This window comes from Paramormyrops kingsleyae, chromosome 7, assembly GCF_048594095.1.
Source record: "Paramormyrops kingsleyae isolate MSU_618 chromosome 7, PKINGS_0.4, whole genome shotgun sequence".
NCBI classification, from domain to species: Eukaryota; Metazoa; Chordata; class Actinopteri; order Osteoglossiformes; family Mormyridae; genus Paramormyrops; species Paramormyrops kingsleyae.
The window spans coordinates 25,575,098-25,600,453 of NC_132803.1; the positions used below are offsets into that span (position 1 = coordinate 25,575,098).

General features: G+C 35.6%; 1 protein-coding gene across 12 annotated transcripts in view; it reads right to left on the minus strand.

Moving 5' to 3' along the window:
• shc3 (SHC (Src homology 2 domain containing) transforming protein 3) overlaps window positions 1–25,356 on the minus strand; it is a 47,790-nt gene that overhangs the window by 11,689 nt on the left and 10,745 nt on the right. For 4 of the 12 annotated variants that reach the window (XM_023792077.2, XM_023792075.1, XM_023792074.1 and 1 more), the window contains 10 exons: window positions 23,844–24,008; window positions 23,057–23,518; window positions 18,530–18,600; window positions 17,476–17,539; window positions 17,014–17,133; window positions 15,301–15,354; window positions 13,749–13,800; window positions 13,161–13,290; window positions 4,164–4,320; window positions 296–392 (listed from right to left, as the gene is read on the minus strand). In XM_023792077.2, the coding sequence (XP_023647845.1) occupies window positions 296–392; window positions 4,164–4,320; window positions 13,161–13,290; window positions 13,749–13,800; window positions 15,301–15,354; window positions 17,014–17,133; window positions 17,476–17,539; window positions 18,530–18,600; window positions 23,057–23,518; window positions 23,844–24,008 (1,372 nt within the window). Of the gene's footprint in view, window positions 1–295; window positions 393–4,163; window positions 4,321–13,160; window positions 13,291–13,748; window positions 13,801–15,300; window positions 15,355–17,013; window positions 17,134–17,475; window positions 17,540–18,529; window positions 18,601–23,056; window positions 25,280–25,356 lie in introns of those variants that run through there. The other 8 variants (XM_023792080.1, XM_023792084.2, XM_023792086.1 and 5 more) reach the window with 5 other exon arrangements.

Here is a 25,356-nt window from a genome sequence, read left to right on the forward strand (position 1 = left end):
TTAATTATTGCTTTATTATGCGGAATACCCAGTGACTGAGTGTGCAGTACTGTGGCCTGACAGCTCACTGTGTTAGTCTGTATTTCCACAGGATACTGCAGTTTCCTCCCAATGTCTGAAAATTGGTGGTTAGGTGAGCTGGTGTCTCTAAATTGCCCTGTGTGTGAGGCTCCTGGTTCATCCTGACCCTGTACTACATAAGTGGTCATAGTAGATGGCTGGATGGATGGATGTTTGTATAAATGTTATGTAGCTCCTAATACTTTAAACAGAAGGGAAATGTGAAAGAGCTAACCCTGTCGTACTGGAACAGGCCTCCTTTCCTCTGTCCAGCTCTCCCCACAGTGCCTTCCTTGGTAATAGGTTTGGTCTTGTCCAGCCACTGGGCTTGGCTAAAGAGAATACAATATAAAGCACTGTTACAACGAATTCTGTTAAAGGTAATAAAAACAAAACCAGAAAAGTCACACAGGTTTTCTACACAATTGTCTATAATTAATTAGCAGCTTTTTTATTTCAGTATGGCTAGATTAACTGTTTGCAGTTAGTAACCAATGACAAAAAATAGAAACTACCCATCTTTAATATATTTTCACTGTGCAACCAAAACTGCTTTAAAACACTGATGAGCACTTTCATAAAGTCATTACAGACATATATAATTCAACATAATTTACTGACAAATATAAAACAACAGTAAATATGAGGAGTATAATTGCGGTGTTGTTTACTCCATAAATAACATAAATTGCATTTACATGATTTGCAGCTTCAAATGTTAGTGAATATTGATATTATAGTACAATTGGAAATTTTATTGGCTAGTGGCTAATTATATTTCATAAGAACCTAACAGCTGAGGAGGTCAATCCTGCATTCTAGTCTGTAATCTAAAGACCTCTAACTCCCAAAATTCAGTACTTTGATATAACAGATGGTGACTTGAATTTTTTTATAGAATAATATTGCAAAAGAAAGCATAACTAAAATGCAAAAAAGGTCTGGTGGTGCAAATGAGGTAATCTTAATGCCCATATCAAAATATGCTCATTTGCAACATATATCATAAAGTTGGTTAATTTAATTAATTTACCAAATATTAATCTCAAGCTGATAAAAACATAAAATTGCTCATTCAATGATGATACTGCAGGAATGACATAAAACGCAGACACCACTAAATATTCTGGCCAAATCTGCTAGAGTGCAGAAAAGTCATGTAACATCAATAAAAGGACAAGGCCAGATCATATTATGGGTTCGAGACAGAAATTGTGCAGAACATCTTATTATTTATAGATCTGGGAAGCAATGTAAAATATGCTCAGTGAAGTCAAAAGGTCAAGGAGATGGTGCGGAGTGTTTGTTGTTGGATATTTGTTTATTGTTAAACAGTTGAGATCCATTTATAGCACCACAAAAGGCATACAGTGATGTGAAAATAAGTATTCCATTATCTGCTGCTCATCAACTACAACTAGATTTGGTGCTGTTGGAAACGACAGCATTGCATTCCCCAGACCTCCCTGTCATTTGGTCTATCCAAGCCGTTCTCATCCAACAGTGTTTAGTGGGACCGGCCCCCGACACCTGTTGGTGGCATTGTGTGTTACCGCTATACATAGTTTGAAATTTAGATTCTTTTAAGTAAAATAAGCTTTCTACCATCTTCAGATAACTGGCGCTAAAGGGGAGGGTCACTTGATAGTTCAGCATCACCATAACAGCTTTTCCAGGTTTTTCTCTTCTGCAGGTAAGTTTACGCCAAAAACACTTACTACCTTTGGTGGCTGAGAAAAAGATGATTCTATTGGTGTTATTACATCTCATCTGCAAAGTAATAAGCAGTGGTCCCCATTATTGATGGTTTGTTACCTGCACTCAACCACAGTCCAAAAATATTAAATAGAAATTTCCAGAAATAATTTATGAGTTTTAAATTCCGTGCCATTTTGAGTAGCATGACGCTATCCACCCATTAGTCACACTGCCATATTGGTTATCTGGCACAGTATCGCAGTACTTATGTTCAAAGTTGCCCTTTTCTTATAAATACTTCATTTTATTATTAGTCTTATAGTGTGTAATGTAAAAATGTAACTATCATAGATATGTAAGTAGATGAAAAAGAAGTTATATGTAGCGTTCAATAATGTCTGCGGCTATCTGCAGCAGGTGTTAGAAAATATCCTCTGCGAATACTGGGGCACTACTGTATTCACTTTTGCATCAAGAACAGCAAGATGGTGGACAGAAAAAGAAGTTTTATTAAACTTTTTTGTTAGGTTTGCAGTTTTATGGTTACTCCGGTGTATTGTACATTGTGGAAAGTGTCACTCTACTTTGTCATTGACAGAAACTGCTTCAAGATAGCTAAAAATACAATGGACAAAGCCCAGAGCAATGTAAATAGTTTGAAAGAGTGCTATTTGACAATTGTGCTGCTTATTGCTTCTGCTTGTTTTTGGGTGTTAAGCTACAGGAGGACTGTTGACCTAATACTAAATCATGCTTTGGAAAAGATTGGCCAGATTTTCTGTTATCATGCTGACAAGATCCAGTGTCTAAGCTGGCCTTCTCTTTGCTATCACTATGAGGTGCTGCTTCAATTTTATTTTGATTAGTCTCAGAATTTCATCAGGTCCAGGTCTTCAACCGTACAACATGTCTGCATACGCTGAAAAAGATCTGCCAAATACTTTTTTGAGTTATAGCGCTAATGAGATCAAAAACCTGAAACCACTTTTTTTTTTTTGCTATCGCTATGTGGCGCTGCTTCATTTTTGGGTCGATCTGCCCAAGTTTGAAAAACAATCCATGCAATACTTTTACAGTTAATGTGTTCACAAGACCAAGTGTCTTCTACAGCTGCAGTTTCCTTCCTTCGGTGCCACTTAGCGCTCCTGCTTCATTTTTAGGGCAATATGTCTGAAAATTAAACTAGGTGTAGATCTTCATCCATATGTTCATGTGGAGCAGTTGTGGTAGAAAAATCCATGATTATGCAATTCCAATATAAATTCAATCAGTAATTAATAATGAAACTTATAACACTGATTCATAACTGATTCATAAATTCATAATGATTCATTTCTGATTTGAAACATTTAATGTGCTAAGCATATAATGCAAGCTTGCTTAAGTAATATGTTTTCATTATTATAGGTAAGAGGAACAAACATATTTTGGCATAAGAGCTTGTTTGCAAAAGGTCAAGGTACAGACCTGATCCGAGAAGTAAAGCTGCTGCAGTAAACATTTATAAGAAAAATGTCTGTATTGGGGGTCAAGGTTACATGAAAAGAGAACTAAGGAACAAAAAGGGAAGTGACATGAACTTTTTTGAGCAGGGTGATGTAATCACAAGTGATCATGAAAACGTCAACCCTGCCTTTACCTGATAATGGATCAAGTTTAACAAAAGTAACTGGTGTCTACAGATATCTGACCCCTCCCTAAACTGTCTGTAAACTGTCACGTTTTTGGCTATAAAAGATGTATGCACTTCTTGTTCGGGGAACAGATATGCATGAAAGACTGCTGAGTGTCTGTTCCCCCAAAGCTTTGTGGTAATAAAGTTTTGTCAGACTCTTAAACAAATCGACTGCAGCAAAATTTCTACCACACAGTAATAAGATTCAATAGCGTAATACCTTTTGACTTATAACATTTACAAGGTCGAATGTCATCCACATTCACCCTTCTCTATGCTGCCACTAAGTGGCGTCACTTCAATTTAGGATGATCTATCTCAAAATATCATCGGTTCCACTTTGGCATCCTTAAAATGCCTCTGCAAAGTTTGAAAAAGAGTCATCAAAAACTTGACTTATCACCTTACTGGGATCAAGTGGCAAAACACCACTTTTTTGCTATCACTATGCAGCACTGGTCAAATTTTGAGGCGATCTGTCTAAAATTTTAAATCAGTGTTATTTCCAAACCCATGCAGCGGAGATGGTGTACCGACGCTAAAACCATACGTATTCTCCAAAGGCCGGTAAATCTCAGATAATAAACACAAAACAGATTTCACTGTCATTTGTTCAACAAAACGTAAGCCAAAATGCAGAAACCATGTGGGAAAGGGTAAGTACACCCTTACCGCTTCCACAAACAATAAGTGAAACATCACTATATTTATAGCATGTGAGATGTCAGACCCGATGGCTCTCTCCTTGGCCAGAATTTTGGTTCTTCAGCCTTGTGTCAATGAAGCCCCCTGGAGGTGGCATTTTCCCCGGTATGTTGTTGTAGTAGGGGTGCTCTGTAGTTTCCTCTTCTTCCTCTGTGCATGGAGTCTCCTCCATACTGAGCATGCTTAGAAAGAAATGCAGAATTTGTGTTACATACCCACCCCAAAGAATTGAACCAAACTCAGTACAAGCTGTACCCCAGAATGCAATAATTTACCAATATGGCATTACTATATCGACATCAGCTGATATCACATTAAAATTAGATATTAGAACTAGTGACAGTACAACTAGCCTACTCTCTCCATTTCAGTTCCCTCTAGAGCAGTCGGCGCCAACCATTTTTACACTGGGGAGGTACCACAACACGTCAGTAAATCTTGCTGAACAAAAAAGGTCTCCCTTGCTATATTTTGGTGGGGGGGTCGGTGAGAGTCTGACTGTCATAACTGACTAGGAATATCACACTGTCAATTGAAATTGACTGGTTGTCAAACAGTGCTCTAGCATGTGCTTTTGGCAGGCAATTAAGATAAGTTATTTTGGTTTATACAAAGAAGCGTACCTAAAAAATTCAACAACATAGCTGATGGCAAAAAATAGCTTATATTCAATATTTTAATAAATACATTAAAATATTATTAGGGCTAGGGCTGGACGATTTATCGATTTGAAATCGAATTGGCAAGTCGCAAAAATCGCGATTTAGGATATACATTATGCAGCACATCGGACCCAGGGTTTAAAACTGCTGTGAGAAAAAAACTGCTTTGCTTAGCCGGACAACTTGTAGGATTTAAGATACCTCAGTTTAAATGGTCTTTATCTTCGTTCACTTACAATTAGCCTGAATTACCTTAAATCCGACAAATAATCTGACTAATCATGAAATCCAATTCTAGCCCGGTTAATTGGTAGCCATTCAATTCAATTAAATTCTTTTATTGTCATGTGTACAAGTACGAGTACCGTGTACAATGAAATGCTTGCTTGCATGTGCTCCTGCAGACAGTGAACATAGACAACAAGATGGACAGACAACAGGATGACAAGTGAACGAATGATAAAGTGAATTATAAATAAGTAAATAAATAAGACCAAAATCACAGGAATAAATAGACAGAGACAGAAACAGAAACATATGTGTGGGTAGCAGTGGAGGTGACACAGGTTACTGATTGTTCATGAGTCTGATTGCAATTGTTAGCAATATCAGTTGATAACATATTACGCGCGGTGCTTCACGTATAAAACTCCATAGCAACATGTCCACAGATAAGTTGGATGGTATAGTGTGTGCGACCGATTTAATAGCCACAAATGAGAAGTAGTGCTTAAACAGGAAAAAACTACAACTTTCCCTTCTGTTGATAAAGGGCGCAGCCATCTTGGATTCTGAAGTTGGGAACTTGGGATCCTCTGTGCTGTCCGAGATATTTCTCGGATCTCCGAGTAACGGGAGCACGCATGTCGTCACTTCCGGCTTCAAAACTCGGAATCCGCGTTCCGAGGGCAAATGCAATGCAGCAATAGTTTTACAAATTCATGCCGTGATCCCTGTGTGACAGTCATTCTCACCAATCACAAGCGCCGTGCTTCTCGCGTGCCAGTCATGCTCACCGATCAGAAGTGGCCCAAGAAGGCGTATAGGCCCACAAACACCAAACATGTGAAACCCAAGGAAAATGTTACATTCGCAGAGCGTAAAAATACTGATTCCGCTGCTGAGCTATAAGTGAATTGCCTTCCTATTTCATGGTCCGAAATTGTTTCAGAAAGGTCCTATCATCAATAGAACCGGCGAGCTCCTTTTAAACACCAGCTGCAAAATACTTCAGCGTATCATACCTTTGGTTTTTGTTAATAAGCAATAGCATTAGTATACAGCTAACCCATCAAAACGACGAGACAGTCAATAATTCTCACAGCAGCGGAGTCGGTGGCCTCCAAAAAAGCCGTAAAACCCACAATACAGTCGTGTTTATGTCATATGTTTTTGTGCTTATTAAATTTAAGTGTTTCCAAAGATTAATCCCACAACAGTAATAAAATAAAAGTCTTGCTTTAACATATATATTAAAAGAACAGGTTGCTATAATCGATATTACAGTTGGGTATGGGCACGCGGTCTTATTTAGAAAACACAAAAAGAGACGCATATAATGTTCAATCATTTGTTTTGTATTTGTCCGAGTAACAAAGCAAAGGAATGATAAGCTGCTTCAGTCGAAAACTGCATTTTACTTCACATTTAAAATAAAATGCAGGATTGGCAACTTTGGTCAGCTGCATGGAGTGAGACTTTCTGTTCTCTGTTCTGCACACACATTTACATGTATGTAAGTTTTATTACCTTGTAAATAGTCTGTAGGGTTTGCAAACTGCCGTAACGTTTTTCATGCAGCTAATTTTAAGTTCAGAATGGAATATAGATTTGCCGTAAGAAACTTCGACCAACATGAAATCACCAATAAACTTCTATTTATTCAACATTTTATAAAATGCATACTATGTTTAAAAATTTCCAGCTTTACGATTTCAGGACAGAACAGCCACTCGGTTATGAACATTACAGTTTTTTGAGTGTTGTTAGTGTTAATAACAGCAGCTAACAACACAATAGTGCAAACAAAATGGCCGCATACACCGAAGTAGTTCTTGCTTGTTCATTGGCGTGGGAAAAGGCGGTTCTAGTGTTATTAGGAGGGTAATAAGCGGTAAAAAACTGTTGCAAAAAAAGGAAGCAGCGCGACTAATTTATTCCAGCATGTAAAGCAGAGGCACGCAGCGGAGAGGGAGAAGTGCCACTCCCAGCGAAATGAAAATAGCCGCAGCACCAGCACAACAAACAAAGTTAAGCAAGCAACCGTCCCTGACACATTTTCGAACTATGTGCCATATGATAAGAATCGGGCACGATGGAAGACGATAGCAAACGCTGTCGCGATGTATAGTGCAAAAGACATGGTGCCCATACATACTGTGGAAAAGCTGGGATTCATTAACATGCTAAACGTTTTAGACCCGAAGTACGTGCCTCATTTTTCTTAACACTGGCAATTTTTCAAAAGCTTTCTTTTGCACTATGTCAAGCCCAATGGCATAAAGTATTTACTTAATACCAAGCTGACATGATAAAATTGTGTTTTTTTTTCTATTATTATTACAATATTACTTATATTTATAAGTTTGAGGGCGTATTGTGTTGTTGCCAGTTTGAAAATAAGCTATAGAGAAAGCTTTCTAAAAGTTTTTACAAGTTTCTAAAATTGTTTACAATGGTGTGGTCTGCCATCTCACTTACAAGTATCTTATGGCTTGTCAGATTGCACTTTAACCCTAAAGTTTTTTAAAAAAAGCTAAATAAAGTTAAAACTTGTTTTGAACCATTTTTGTCATCTGTAGTTTGATTTTGAGTAGGGGAGGGGAAAATCGATTGAAATCGGAAATCGGATTTTTTGTGAAAAAATCGGAGATTTTATTTTTAGGCCATATCGCCCAGCTCTAGTTTTCATTATTACTTTAACTTGACACATCACATCTTTAAATTCTCATCCTTGCATTAGAATATAGACCAGTTAATACTGATGGTATCTCATGCTGCGTCATATGTTTTAAAATTACTACACACTGAATCTTGAACCGAATCTTGACATAAAAAAATTAAATTGCAAATCAAATGGTAATCGCAATTTCTGTCAGAAAAATCGCAATTCGATATTTTCCCCAAATGCGAATCAATTTGAAAATTATTAATGGCAGTTTTCTGTGATTAACCGTGATTAATCACACATAAAACTGAAACTTACAATAGTAAATATTTACAGACTAAATCCCTAAATTAATGTACAATTAACAAAGTGGAATAAATGGGTCATTCTTACAAACTCCTTCCAGTAACATATCAATTTTCACTGATTTTTTAAATTAATTTCTGTTAAAATCAAATTACACAACTTCATTGTTTAAACCAGAGTTCCCTAATTCTGATCCTGAAGCAGACTGTATTGTAGTCTGGCCCTCCAAGACAGGAACTGAGGAAACCTGGTTTAAGCTATCAATTTTGCCTCTGGCAGTTCATGTTTTGTTATATTACTTTTACAAAAGTAAGACAAAAGTATAACATCAAATCCAGGGCAAGAGTTACGAAGATGAGGGGAAAAAAAATAACAATGCTAACCAAAAAACTGAGCTAAAATATACATTTTATCATACAAATTGATTGTTTATTGTGGGTAACATGCAATGAAGTAGAAAGACTAAAAACACTGTATCTAGTTGTATCTAGTGTGAGCCCTTAACCCTCGGCACCAGTGGACCACAGGTTTGTCTTCCTTTTCCACTACCGCATACTTCTCCCTGTACACAAATGACACCATCACTGGTGACCCATCTGTACAGCTCCTCAAGTTTGTGGATTACGCAATACTAATAGTCGTCATCTCACATGCCGATGAGTCTACGTACAGACGAGAGGTAGATCTTCTGTCAGATTGGTGCAACCCCAACAACCTGGACCTCAACATTAAAAAAACAAATCAAATGATGACAGACTTCCGGAAACAGCCACCTACTCATCTACCACTGGAACTGATTGGCTCATTTGTCAATACAGCTGAGTCATTTAAGTTCTTGGGTACTGCACTGTCACAGAACCTTGAGTGGGATGAGAACATCACATGCATCATAAAGAAAGCTCATCAGAGGACATTTTTCCTATGCTAGCTGAAAGAAATTCAGTGTTTCACAGGCAGTGCTGGTCTAGTTCTACACAGCCATCATTACTCTACACAAAAACAAATACAGTGGTACCTCAGTTCTCGAACTCATTAGAACTTGAATTTCTTAAAAGTTCGAAAAAAAAATTACCTAGAGCTCAATCTGAATCTCAGAATTCAAACCGTGAACGCCGACCTAAGATAACTTGTACGCGCAGGGAAATGAGTCATGCGGCACGTCTCTCAGCAGAAACAAAGGGTAAAGCTTCAGTCTCAGCCTCGCATTCGCTGAGATAGCACCGTGCATGTTTACACTAACTGAATACATATATTTAGACAGTAAAAATACATTTAGACAATGATAGACAGTAACAGTAATTATTATTATATAATAAAATACATAAAAAAAAATTCTTATTCGTTATTTTAATATTAATAATAAACCATTAATACGTTTAATTATAATAATATTGTTGTGCCAAGCGGGGACGGAACGGAGACAAAGGCGCAAACGTCAGGGTATCAGGGAATACGGGGTTTAATTACAGGTAAGGCAGGCAAAACGCAGACGGACAATACAATAATCGGACTGGGGAAACAAACTGAAATGCGGACTAAATACTGAGGACTAATGACAACAACCAGAAACAGCTGATCACACGGTGATACCACACGGGGTTAACGAGGGGGCGTGGCACACGGAAGGAGCGGATGATTGTTTGGATACATTTATTTTCTCACTTTACAAATTACTGTTTTGATAAATGTGCTTAGATGTGTTTAGTACAGTATATGATCTTATTGTTTTATCCGGTTCATTTTGTGTTTAAATGCTAAAAAAACATATTTAGGTGTAATTTTTTGGGGCCGGGAACCAATTAATTGGTTTCCCATTATTTCTTATGGGGAAAATTTGATCACAACTCAAACTTTTTAGGATTCTATCCAGAGTTCTGAACGGATTAAATTCCAGTTCTGAGGTACCACTGTACTGTATTTGCTGTAACATTTTTTTTTCTACAAAAATATCTCAAGTTCATGAGCATGACCCATATTTTAATATTTGTTCAATGGTTTAACTTAAACTTGTATAGGTTATTCATTTCCATCAAAAGTCAACAAAAAATACTACTTGCAAGCAAGTTCGAGCTGAATTACAGTGCTTACAAAAAGGCTTTGAAAAAGCATACACCACATGTACATATAATCACAGGTACTCAACAGGTGGATCGACACACTATTTAATTCTGATCACGTGATCGATATAAAATCTAAAACCTATTTCGCAAATGGCACTAAAGACAGAAGCACAACAACCACAGAAAGTATACCTAACCTGAAAGATCATAGGATTTTAAGGTATAAGCATTCTATAAAATAAAACAAATACTGCAAATTACAATATCTTTATCCTATGTAAGTAACCTCCATCTGGCAAATTTCTAAAATGAAACACGTTCCCTGTGAGATACTAAATGAATGTTATCATTTTAGCTTTGAATTCTGAGATTCAGTGCAACATCATACCCTAAACTCTCATGTTGCTTACAACTAGGAAGGAATATTGTATGTCTACCTCTCTTTGATCACACTATTGCAGGGGTCTCCAACTCTGGTCCTGGAGAACTACTATCCAGTAGGTTTTCTATCCTACTTGGCTTCTGATGAGCCACACCTGGCCCTGGTATTTACTTGAGAACAGGGCCGGTATGCATAAAACTTCCTAAGAATGGTCTTAAGAATGGTCGTACACTTTGACTTAAGAGTTAAAGAGTTAAGAGTTAAAATCTTAGCAAAAAGTAGGACCTAAAAGCATTGTATAAAGCCGCTAAAAGTAACTTTCAGCAAAGTCTAAGCCCAATTCTTAAAAGTGCTGACGAAGCCAGCATTTAAGTGTCGTGAAATGAGGACTACAAATAAAATCCCGCCCCAAATACTGAGTTCAACCAATAGAGGAGCTGCACGGTGAATATATTAGTGACATTAAACCGTTAATGTAGAGCTTTATACAACATACCTTTTTGTGATCATACCTTTAATTGGTTGTACGAAAATCTACCTAGCACATCACCAATCAATTTCCACTAATAGATGCACATGTAGTATAAATTATGGGTCAAACGCAAAACTCATAGCAAGACATTGGATCCTAAAAGAAAACCAAACTGGACGACAAACAAAACGGTTCTTTTGGCACAATTGGTGCTTAAATGGAAGGAGGTAGTGTGAGGAAAGTTTGGCCCAGCTGTTACAAGCACGGACAAAAAAAGCTTAGGAGGCTATTGCAAGCCCCGTAAATGCTGCGTCACCTCGGACAAGGCGTTCAGCAGAGGAATGTGAAAAAAGGTGGTATAATGTTCTATTGACCTCGCAAAAGGAAATCACAGTTTATAAAGCAAGCATGCAAGCTGCAGGTTTGTGTCATTACTTATATTGCTCTTATGACCCTCGCTATAATAGATGATGATGATAATAATAATAATAATAATTATTATTATTATTATATTTTTCCAGTTGCCAAAAACGTAGCATCATTATCACCTTCAGTTCAACTGTAGGTGCATTTTTAGGTGACGTAGGAGATTGTATCCGGTTCCTAATTAGGTCGGTAACAAAAATAATGCCTTCACAATCAAGCCTGTATCTTTTTATTAACTCGTTATCATCGTAAATCCACAGTACGTCCTTTCTTTGACGGAAAGTGTGTGGTCTCCGTCTGGGTGCGCGTAGTGCAGCTGCCATCATTCAACTCCTAACTGGCTTAGGAGTCCTCTCCAGCTCTCTTAAATAATTTAGGAGCTGAGACCAAGTCTTAACACTTAAGAATGTTTATGCATGCCACTTATTCTTAAGTCTGGGAGTAGGAGCAAAATCACGTCACTCTTAGAATTGTGATGCATTTAAGAGTGAAATTTTACTCTGAGAAGTTTTATGTATACCGGCCCAGGTGTGGCTCATCAGAAGCCAGGTAGGATTGAAGACCGACTGGATAGTGCCTCTCCAGGACCGGAGATGGAGACCCCTGCACTATTCCCTATCAAAATACTGCACATGTTAATTTGATCAAAGAAATAACAACATATTATGACTTTAAAATTAATGCTATGCATTAATGTAATAAATTTCCCAGCCCTAGTAATTATAATTCAAATTCATAGACAATCTGATGGAAAAATGCCCAGAAGCAATTTTCCCATTTTGGTGGGCTCATTAATATGTTGATGAGCTGTGCTCTGATTGGCTGGTTTATAGTGAGGTACTCAGATGGCTCACAAAGAACCAGCATCACTATAGTCATGAATCGCATAATGACGTTTCAGTCAATGTTGGACCGCACGATGGTGTTCCCACAAGATTATAACAGAGCTGGAAAATTTCTATTGCCTGGTCACACAGTAGTGAAATGCATTACTCACATGGCCATGGTGATATTGGTGTAAACAAACCTACTGTGCTGCCAGTTGTGTAAAAGTATAACACATGCATTTACGTACAGTATATAATGATTGATAATGAGGAACAACTATGTTACTGGTTTATGTACTATACTATACTTTTCATCCTTATTTTAGAGTGCACTCTTTATATTTTGCCACACACATAACTAATACTATTTCAACCTAGGTGCAACATTAGCATAGTTATAACTTTGTTTTTATACTTGTAACAAGGGCATTGTACAGTAATTATTTTGCATCTTAACCAAAAAATGATTTTAAGATGCTAGCTTCGTCATGGAATTTTTATCAGGATCTCCAAAAAGCAAGCTCACAAATGTGTCGTTTGTAATGAATGTGGACTTCTGCTTTCATTTTTTTTTACTTCAGTATTGATTAGATATTTGTTTAGCTAACCAAAAGTAGGGTAGAGGCAGTACAGAAGCTTCCAGTGCTAGTATCACAGACTTCGTAATGTTGTATACTACCCTACTGCCAACCAGGGGTATGTCTCCCAAAAACATGGTTGACTTACATAATTGGAACCATGCATCTGAACGGTTACAACTATGCAAGTCGCCAGTGGAGGCTTTTGGGAAGTACACCCAAAATATATACAACCATCCGATAATTTGATAGATGCATTTGACTAAAAATGGGTATGTACAGACCGGAGATCCATTGCCTACATTATAATGTAAGTTTACATTATTAAGCTTATCAAAGGTCAGATTAACCTAAATTTAACTTTCGGAAATAGACGACTTCATTAAAACAGAAAGTTAAACACTGATTCTTGGTGGACTCACCCGTCATGGGACATGGGAAGTTTGCTGGAGGGACACTGTAGATACTGCTGGAAGCGAAGATCAAAAGCTTGACCAATGGTGCTAATTACACTCTGAGCCAGACCATCAGGGCACTCCAGAATATGACATGCTGTACAAGACAATGGGGCAGACCAGTGAAACAACAGCAAAATGAAGAAAAGCTATTAAAAAAGTACAAAATCTATATCACGTGAAGTCAGTGTCATTTCACCGAAAAATTCTGAGAATAAATCCCAGTTTGATTCCAATGAGGTACCAAAATACAATCTGAAAAAATTCCAAAGGGAATGAATAATTTTATAGCTGATGTAGTAATTTTGAATAAGGTCAGTACTATAAACAAACAGTAACAGTAAATATCGAGTAGCATAAATAGGGAAAATGATGTTTTGGAGAAAATCTATAGATCATCATCCAAACAATATAAATAAAATCTGCATATGCAATTTTCCACTGAAACATACCAGTAATCGGACTTGCTGCTTGGAGAAAGCTTTGACACATTCTGTAAAATGTAGTTAGTATTATGTTTAACAGCCAAGGGTATGAGAAAAGAAACATACATACCCCTGCGATTCACGGGGTCTTTAGCTACGTACGCGACATAATCAGTAGTGTCCTGCAAGTGAGAAAAATAAGTGAAAACTCTTATAGCGTATCATCACTACCTAACACTGTGAAGACCATAAAGTAAAATACAGATTTTAAGTTAGGAATGTGTTATCTGTCACATAAATTAAAATCTGAAGTTAAAAACAGAAAACAGTATGATGACAGTAAAAAAAGTGATTTTTGACAGATGGAAAAACATACAAATATGATACCTGCATAGCCCTAGCATGCCTTTCATTGGAATTGCTGAGAATATTTAATAAAAACCAAACTAATTTAATAACAATCAAACAAACTGCAGCTGTGGACCAAAATACCACTGGATGGTTGAGTCAGTCTCTCAGGTTTATAAATCACAACCTTGGTATTGGGATAAGATAAATATTCTGACATCCTGGTTTTGTCATTGTAATAAAACCCATTACTCATTAAACAACTTTGCGTTGTTGACGAAACACAAATCCAAGAAATCTGTCTAAGCATTTTTACATCAATTATAAAATAATTACATATGTTACAATGAGACTATATCAATAAACTATAGAATAAATCACAAAATTATCATATTACAGAGATGCTTTGTGAAGATGTTTTTAATGAATTAAGAATGTTTAGTGCAATAACCTGTTTTGTTGTATAATTAAAGAACAAAACCTATACTGGAAAATTAGCCTATTTCAATGTAACAATTGTAAAAAGAATACACATTGAGCTCAGTCCTTGTGTATGCACATTTCCTTTGGATACTAGCCACCTCACGAAACACAAATATAATGCCCCAAACAGAGTCGGTTTATTTATATACTGTACACGTAGATGGGAGTGGCTAAATCTGTACACATGGATGTAGGAACAACCAAGAGAACATATCACAAAAAACCCTAAAATGAAATAACTAGCTAGTAAAAATCCTATAACAAAGTAGCATTCTGTGCTTTAATGGTCACATTAGATACTTTGAATTCAGCTTTTTAAAAAATTGTACAGGTTGTCTTAATGACATAAAAAAACATCATACCAGAACTCATGGGACATGCACACTTAGAATAGAAATTTACAGTATCTCTTGCATTTGACCTTAAAAGCTTTCATTTCTTCTCTAATGCTGGTGGTAACCTGCTCCAGTCCGTTGAAGTGTACACGCTGCTTAAAATTGAGGAGGGCCACTTTAGTCTTGCTCTAAGTCTTTCTAATAATCCAGAATGTTGTATAGAGTGAATATGAATAAAGTGCCCACTACAATGTGCTGAAAACCAAAATCTGTACATATCTCTTAGCATGGCTGTTTTGCTGGAACAGGACATTGATGTAATCAGTCATAGGTGTCCCATGGGTGTTGGTAGGATATTGTGTATGATGTAACAGGAATACAAATGATGTAACAAGAATCATATTCATACATATCTAATCTGGATGTGCTAAAGAGGATAAAGCAAAATAGGACAGGGCCTACATGCATGCGCAGAGTTAATTAAGCAGCATAATTTAGCATTTAGTAGTGTCTTACTGGGTCCCCACCAGACGCAAAGGAAATCGACTGCATATGATGATTTGCTATTATCTGTGGGAAGCAATAGAAACATTGAATGTCAGCTAGATTATTTTTTTGTCCTGAATGAAATTAACATTATCATATTTTTCTTGTAAATATCTGGTTAGCAGGTACTCAGATTCAATGTTCATGAAATTTGAATGCTTAACATTACACTATTATATTAATTGATCTGTATGATTAGGCAATAAGAAAAACAGTAGATAAACCAAGTACAAAAAAAAAATGAAATATGATTTTATAGTTTCCTGAAGATTATCCCAATATGCCACTAAGTACGAAGAACAATCGCTCTGACCTTGCTAACTTTGACCATCTTTTAAAATATCTGATAGCCATCATCTTGCAAATCACTGCAAACATGCAGTGAGGAATAACTGCAAATTTACTTTTATAGAAATAAAAAAAGTTTAAAAAGCACAATATGTAAAATGCACAATATGTATACATGGCTCTTGAGAGTCATTATTACACAGAATAGATGTCATTCTTATAACTTAGTGATTGAGTTTATCTTTAAAAACATTAAAAATGACAAGCTTCTACAAGTTGTATTTGATTACTCAAAGTCGTAAATTACATACGCTAATATTCAACAGTACTGTAGTTATATAACTTGGTATCCCTGCAGCTGTTTAAGTTTGTGAACTTTGTGATCAGCTTAATAAACAGCACAGTAAAACAGCTAGCTGCATCCCTGAGAGTAGTTCTTCCAAATTCAAAATTATTTAAAACTATAACTATCATTTAATTATTGCATTACATACTGTTAATGTTTTCTTATATATATATTTTTTCATTTAGTTTCACACATTAGGATGTATTGCCATTTATTCTTGTGAGGGGGGGGGCATGAATCCTGTTTCACTTACATATAATACATGAGTGATTCAGCCAGAAGTGATTCATGTGCAGCTTGCTATCGATCGTTTGCATGCATAATAGCAACTGTGTGTCATTGGCATACATTTACATTTTACCTATATGACATGACCAGTGACGCATAAGCCAAACAAAATTGGCCTTGGTATTACCTGACATGGGATCTTTGCTATATAGCTATCTTGCTTTTTGTTGATTAGGTAGCCTATGATCTCATGTCATTCAACAAATTTGAGTTATTTTTTAATGATAGTTCTAATTTCATAATACAGTTCACATTCACTGAATTTCTCATTTTTATACTGCATTTTTATTTGCTAGTGAAAAAGAAAATCTGTGCAGTGTTACAAAATATTTTTAGAAGAAAAAATATGTTGCTACAATATTTAAAGAATGATCCTATATGTCTGTTAGAAGATTCTCTCTACATACATGAAGTACTGGTTTCAGTACTGAGATGTCTTTTTTCCAGTGCTAGTTTATTTGATTTGTATAAAAATATCAGCATGATAATGTAGTATTTTTAGAAATAACACAAGGCATGCCAGAAGGTTTGTTTACTTAGTTACTTAGTCACACATGAATGCCTTAAACAATAATAGCTGATTATTAGAGCATAAACTATGATGTTAAAATTATGACATCCTAGATTTGGAACACTTTTTTATTGGTGATTTCTTAGATTGGAAGAATTGAATTTAAACAGGAAATATCTAAGTAAATTACACCATTTATGATATGTGAATGTTAAGACTAGGACATTGTTTAACATTATGAGAAATGTACCTGTTTGGAATCTAGTGTCATCAGGTTCAGGCTGCTGGTGGAGATGTTCAAGTTTATGCTCATTCCTGCAAACTGTAGGTTGCTCTTTCCCAGAATACTGGAGAGAGCTTTAGTGGGGGGCTGAAGAGAAAAACAGATCTGTGTTAATACCTAGCACACATTTACAGTGATAACTTGGCATAAGAATGAGTTTCATAAAGCACCTGTGGTAACTGACTGGCTTAGAAACAGATGCAAGATCACTTATGGAAAACAAACTCGATAACCCCACATCTTAAGAACATAAACATTTCAAAACATAGCAAGATCCTGAATCCAAATTCTGTGATTAGTTATGTTCTGCACTGTGTGAGTCAGTGGCACACTGTGTACATTCCCAGTCTGAAAAGTTGTGGGCTGTATCTACACCCACACAGTCCCACCCCTTGCAGAACAGCATGCTGTGTCAAAATTGCAGTGTACCTTTCTCTTACGAAACACTCCTTTTGTCCCTGGGACAGCCTCACATACCATACTTATTGCTTCCCTAAAAAAAAGAGAGATACAGCAAGTCTTTATATTCGGGTGCAAAATAACTGTTCATAAGGAAATTCATGAGGCCATACTATCAGTATTTTATCTGTTTGTGAAGATACACTGTACATGACATGGCAACAAAAATCTACAATGCTATAACATATAACAATGCATTGCTCTCTAGCCTCCACTAAGAACAATTTCCTCCAGAATTTTTTGTTCTCCGTACAGTAGTATGTGCTGTTTATGAATGTATAAAATAAACCATTTGACTCAAGCCAGCTTGATTGTCAGATGCAATAGCTAACACCCTTCAGCAAACATAACTGTACTATAGGGGCATTTGACCTTTTATTTAAGCTGAAATACATAATTATTCTGGGTTAATAGTAAGGGCATTTGAATTTGACATATAAAACTTCTTACAAAGTATATCATATGCATAAATGTAACAATACAAGTATTATTTATTTAACATGTCATGAATCACTTGATTCTGATCAAAAACAATGGCATAAAATACTCACTAGTATTAAATTTAAAAGTCATTTTAATGTCATTTAATGATTATGCCAGTTTTATTCTTAGAATCCTTCTCCGGTGACTACAACAGATGAAAGATAATTTCATATTTTCATGTATTTTCTCATAATAATTACTTAAATTCAACCATGAGCAGAGTTTCAAAGACTGCCACTGTGAAAAGGAGATACTGGAGAAAGGGTAACTCTACTAAAATCAAACGTCTGGCCCCATTCTGTACAATCGATGGAAAGCCACACTGTGAGACCCTGCACACGTCAGTAGTCCTGACACTCATAAGTCAAGCATGAAAAAAATGGACCTGACATACTGTGTAGGCAAACCCTGCTGCCTCAGTACTGCCCACATTGTTTTTCAATAAAAATCCAGGACAAACAAAGGCATAAGCATTGTGCTGTTATGCAGTTTAACTTCATTTTTCATTTATTTACAAAATAAGCCTAGGCATTTTTCTTACCTTGTTATTTGAGATCTTGTGTTGAAGTCCAAAGATCTCATTGAGCGAAGAACTTCTATGCACCCCAAGTACTAGAAGACAAAAGAAGAATTCATATTTAATTTCAGGTGCTTTCATGAATGAATGATTGAATCATCATTTGATTATCATATGGGAAGTGTAATAACTGCACATGTCCAATTAATGTGAGGCTATTCCTCTCATGGGTAGAGGTAGGATATATACTTATTGTTCATGCATTAAATGGGAAACATGAAATTTTGGTGAATGTCATACAGCTCATTTATTATTTTATTTCAAACCTTATAAAGTGAAAAATATGCATTGAACCACCATAAATGCCATATACCACAAATAACACACCATATAACACAGGTTACAGAATAACATACAACAAAACAATATCTAAGTGTTATTCATGCTTGTAATACACTTGTCTTTATCATCATATTATGAAACACTGCTTGCAAGATATTTTATGAATAAAGATTAAGCATTTAGAGATGTACCACCTGTATTGGCTGATACAGCAACGATAGATGGTAAAAATTGAACCGATATATTGGTATCGGCCAATTCTCCTTATCGATACATCACTATAAACAACAATAATGCCCACACTTCAGCATTTGCAGCTCTAAATATCTATATACTAAACACAGGCTCTTGTTGAATAACATTTAATGAATAATACTATTAAAATTAGATAATGGTTGATTTTAATCAGGACATAGTAATGAACTAAGGTAGGGTGATACTAAGTGAGGTACATAGGATGGTATAAGTATAGTGACTTTAGAAATTAGTGATAATTTGCTTTTGCTGAGACTCACCTGTCAGTGCTGTATGATCCAATTAATGAAATTGTATTCCTATCCTATCCAGTAAAATCACCACCCACATAGTAACCCACATCTGACTAATGACGGATCATTTTGTCCTGAGAAAATAAAACATATTTCTCTCGTCACAAATAAACAAACAAAAAAATTATAATGTTGAGCCTTAACAAAACGTACCCAAATATTAACTAAGCAGACCTTTATGGCATAGAAGATGATTCACTTCAATTAACTTACTTGTAAAATGCTTTATAGAACGCAATTAACCATTTCATTAATTCAGATACTATAGGCATACTCACATTAACCCTTCAAATTTGGAGCTCAACTTATTAATAAATTACACTGAATTTTGAGGGCTATACATTGTTGCTGTTTTTGATTTATCGTCCTAAGAAACAACTGTGATGTTATTATAAATACTAACATCATATGTCAATTATCCTTGACATGATTTACAAGATCCAGGCTGGAATTCATGTCCTACTACGTAACTGCTACTTTCTGACTTAAACTGATGCATTAAAAACTTCAGGAAAGTAAAGAATCAAAATCAGGGCTTGAATAGTGTAGCTTCATAGATCCAATTCACATTAAGCAAATTGATCATTTGTGTTACACAAATTATTATGAGAATTTATATGTAAAGTTCTATTAATGCTTATTCTATTAGTGTTGATATGATAATATTGAAGAGGTAATGATGATTGGATGTTTTAGTTTTGATATTATGTAACTAAACATATTTTATGAAAGCTGGAAAAGTATACTAGTTCTGAGATAAAGAAAATACTCTACCATATGCTGTCTGACCGTCAGGTTGAGCCCTTAACCTTTACTAACATTAATACTACTAATTTTTATTTAGAAAATATTTTACTTGTGACATTTGAATTTTAATTAAGGTTTATAATGTATTTGAGGTAAAATACGTCTCAACAAAATTATTTAATTTCTTTAAAACACATTGAAATAATAATACATTTTATTATACAGCTTTTACAAGATCTCATCCTCCTGAATAAAGTTAAAAATAAAGATATGGTTTTACGAATATTATTATATTGCATTTAATAAATTTGAAATATACTAAATAGGTCAACACCAATCCCACATTGTCAAATGTGTTTGTGTGTGCATAAATCATGTATATATTACATTTTGGGGACTAGAACTTTGGACAAACTAATAATTTTTCGGTCCTCACATGGGGAAACTAAATTCTATAAAAAAATCTGCAAGCAAAAAACTAAAAATGCCAAAAGTCTTGTACTTTGTTTGGTTATGTATGGTTTACCTTAGGGCCAGGTAGGGATTAAGGTTGTAATTGTTGGGATTACGGTACTTCCTTTAGGAATGAATGGATGGTCCCCACAAAGATATAAATTCAAGCATGTTTGTGTGTATGTATGTGTATGCGAACAGATATATACAAACTGTGACTAGGCACATCAGTCAAACTACCCATTAACAACTGTTGAATGCTATCAGTATATTATATAGATATACACACACATACACACGCACGCACACACATATTTTTATATATATATATATATATATATATATATATATATATATATATATATACACACATACACATACACACACACACACACATATACACACACACATATATACATACATACATACACACACACACACACATACAAGTGTGTCTATAATAAACTGAAAAGGGATTTCAATAAAGCTTTCACAAACCTTCACGTTTATTCATCTAATGTGATTATGAAATTAAGGAGTGCTGTCTAGTGCTGCATGACAGATATGGACAGACATTTTTATTTATTGCAATTATATTAAACAATTATATTAACTAGTAAACAGGTTCACAAACTTACTAAAGTAACATTAATGTTTATATGAACTTTTGTAGTACTTGTGTATGTTTAACAAAAGTGCAAAAATTTCTGTGTGATTTTAGAACATTTATAATTACATATTTTATGAAGACATTAAGTCATTATGAACATAAGAATGATTTTGAAACATAAATGATTATTAGGATGCAATTAATATGAAATATTAGAAAATTAGACACTTGTGATGTCATTTGTCAAACTACAAGTTTAGGTTTACATGTTTGACATGAAATATTATGTGTACAAAAGGTCCAACATGGGTTACCATGCAGCATGTCATCTACTGAGTAAGATCCTATTACAATTAATAATACTAATTGTTAATTCTTATTAAAGATGAGCCATTAACTGTTTTGTACAATCTAATAATTTTAGGCAATACAAACAGTTCTCTTTTTGTATCAGGTCATGTGTTTTTACTGACAGAAATTATGTTATCAAGCATTTCAGTGTATGTTGCATAAACACTGTAAAAGATTTCAAAGGACAATTTTCCGTCATTTACAAAAGGTCAGTTTCAATACAGAAACACTCATAAAACAACAATAAAATACACAAGTCTATGTAAATTACAAAACAAACAATATTTTTTAGTGTAAAGAACAGAAACTAAGTAGCATGCTAAAAATGTCATTGAAGTTCTCAAAGCTAACGTTAGATATGAGTATATCAACTTCCTCTGCCATAAGAATAGCCTAATTTTCATAAAATGTGTCACTTGCCATCACTGCCTTCTTATCCAAGAAGTGCATATAGTGTATACAGTGAATGACTAATTAAAAAAGCCACAAGCAGAATTTCTATTTGAAATAAATACATGTCTACTTAGGAAGCTGGAACAGAGCTTGCACCAAAATATCCAGTTTCAATGTAACGTTTGATCATACTGCACACATACTGCTGTGCCTGGCTGTTAATATTGTGCGATTTGCTGGATTATGTAGACAGGGCTTCTGTACCATCCATCTTTCATGTATATATAAAAAATACATAACACATGTATGCTGATAATCATTGAATATATTTTCAAGGTAGGCCACGGTTCAAATTTAAGATATGTATTTCAGATTGCTGAAATTTCATCATGTCACAAAAAATTAACAACCTTATCAAATTTTATGAGAAATATTTCACTACAGAGTCAAGGATATATATGAATAGTATTCCATAATGCCAGAGAGTCAGCATATATATATAAAACGTAAATTGTTTAGTTGCTGAAAATTACATGCATGTATCATGAGTTTCTTGTGGTACAACTATACTGTATATATATTCATATTTTACGCAACTGTGATATTGCTTTGCATATATGGTATACATGAATAATGGCAAAATACATAGGCACTTGCTTATAGGTCTCACCAGAGCGTGAAGATGGAGAGAAGCATTATACTGTCTTATATGAGCACTCTGAAGCAGAGAAGCCATTAGCTTAAAAAAATCCACTCTATACCTTTTATATTTTTATAGCACAGGCAATCAAACATACTGCATGCAAATATATCAAAACCAGAGAAAGGTATTTATCAAAAGAAAAGACAGACAAAATATAAAAATACAAATACATTAAAAATTAACATGCAAGCTTTTGCTTTACATTCTAGATTTTTCTAATTTTGAACTAATGTCCTTCTTTGTTGTATGATTTGCCAGGCTGCAGCCTTGTCTTTCTTTAACAACCGCAATATCCCTTTATGTCTTCTCAAACATAAGAGCATAATAATGCAGCTGTATTTTTATCACACCACACTCATTGAGGGAAAAGACAGAATGGGGAGAAAAGGGAGCCAAAGACCAACCTTTACAATGTACGTCACACCGGGTCCAGAGATCTTGTCGGCGGAGTGAAGCCATCCTCTGGAGGGTTTATTTACCACGCTGCTGGGATTCCAGCTCTCTCCCCCCAGGTGCGTCTCTTCCAGCCTGCCCTTCTTCCCAGTGCTCATGCCAACCGAGTCCTGTTGCACGCACAGAGGACCGGTGGCAGAGTGGCAAAGGGTGTCGCTGGGAGCTGCTGTGGCACTCGTGGAGCTAGCAAAGCCCGAGCCGCTGCCCCCTTGTAGCTTGGACACGGCCAGGTCTTTGACGGCTGAGGGCAGGCTCTTAATGCCTATCAGGCTGCCGGTGTTGGTAAATTTTAGGTTGGAAACCTTATTGATGAGGGTGCAGAGGGTGGTGCCGCCATCCTCGGGTTCCGCGTGGAGCGCGTCGGCTGGCGAGGGGCAAGGGGGCTCGGCCGAAGGTGTAGGACTTGCCGAAACCTTGGGGTTCATGGAGAGGTTGTGAAGAAGATCATCGACAGATGTCACAGACTCATTCTTGAAGCGGTTGTATTTGGTACGGTGAAGCATGCCCTTCTATCTGCCTGCCTACAAACGAACTGGCAGATGTGATGCCAAGCTAATTATCCCCTCCTTTAGCATAGCAAATGCCTTGTAGCAAAAACAAGCAATCCAGTGTGATATTTCTGTTGCAGTAATGGTTGTTGTACTTGTTGTTATGGTAAGCCACAGCTGCAATCCAGGTTAAGAGAGAGGAATCAGACAATCCATGAAAAAGCACATACATCTAAGAATAAAAAAGTACCAGGATAATCTCTTCCACTAGTGATGTCCAGAGAGCAGGCGACGGTAGATGGCTGAGATCCCGAACGCTCTTACAGTTGCCTATCCTTTCGCAGCAAAAGCATGACTCACAGATCTGAGAAGACCCTTCCCAACAAAAGGCTGACTGAACACAGCAAATCACTTCCTGTAGCAAAAAAAGAAAAAAAATCCTCCCACTTACAGCACACTAGAACCAATCAATTCTCAAATATCCCAGACTGATATTTCCTCTCTACTAGAGGAATGCTTTTCTTTCTTATTCCATCAAAAGAAAATAGACAAACCAAATCAGACTCAAATTGTCATTAATATGAAATCATTCTGCATGTTTTCTTTCACGTTTCTGTTTTTCTGCTTACTGATAAATTCCCCTCTGCTGTAACATGTAGGTACAGCTTACATTAATTTCTTTTACAAAATTTAATTATGCATAACAATCAAGAATTGAGGAGGTTACTACTAAAATATATTTTAAAAATTTAAAATTTTATTTTACTTGAACTAGATTAATGGCTAACTAGGCTAACAGAAAAATATATAATATGCCAAGCATATCAGAAAAATATAAATATACATCTCTTGGTGCGGGTAATAATCAAGTACATAGTTCAGAGCTTTCAGGTTAACGCTTTCTCTGACCCCATCTAAGTAAAACAGAAGCACTGAACTAAAATCACATAAATTAGCAACAGAAACAATATTAATCACATTTACTGTAAATTCAGCAGTGACGAGTCAATATCAGCTGATAATAGATAAAGGAAATATATTCATATACATAATTCCAACAAAGACATTACGTCAATTGTCCTTATGGTAGCAGATCTAGAAAATCCTCATTGAAAAGGCTATACGTTTTACAGTATTGTAACCAGTCTCAAATCACTGTCTTTAGACAAAAAAAAGAATAGCAAAACAGCATAATCCTCCCTTAAATTTTACAGCTCTCAATTTGTTATCATTCTGCAGCAAAAAGAATACAAATTTGCTCTAACCTTTCTGATGCAGATGTATTCTTTAAATATTGCCAACCTAATTTATATTCTGTCTGGAAATACGGTACTGAATACACAATTAAAAATATCTAACAAAATATACACAGAAAAAAATGAGTGCTACCACGAGCTTATAATAAATGTACATTATCAGAAAACATACAAATACCTAAAACAGTCTATATAAAGAGCAAAGCCATTCATAAAACATGTCCAGGCGACTGTGTATCGGATGATTGACACTCATTCATAAGCCTTCTCTCATCCTGTTACAGATTTCGCACTGCAGTCCCTCTCAATATCTTGTTAAAAACTGCCTTCCTGTCTGGCAAATACAGGAGGAAAAAAAACACGCTTGTTCTTTCCTTGAATATGAAAGCAAACACAAACCGATGTATGAAAGCTCCCTGCTCAGGTCAAGCTGGTGGAAAAAGGAAGAAAAGATGATAAAAAAGACAAATCAAATGATATTTTTGTTTTATGTGAATGAAATTGCAG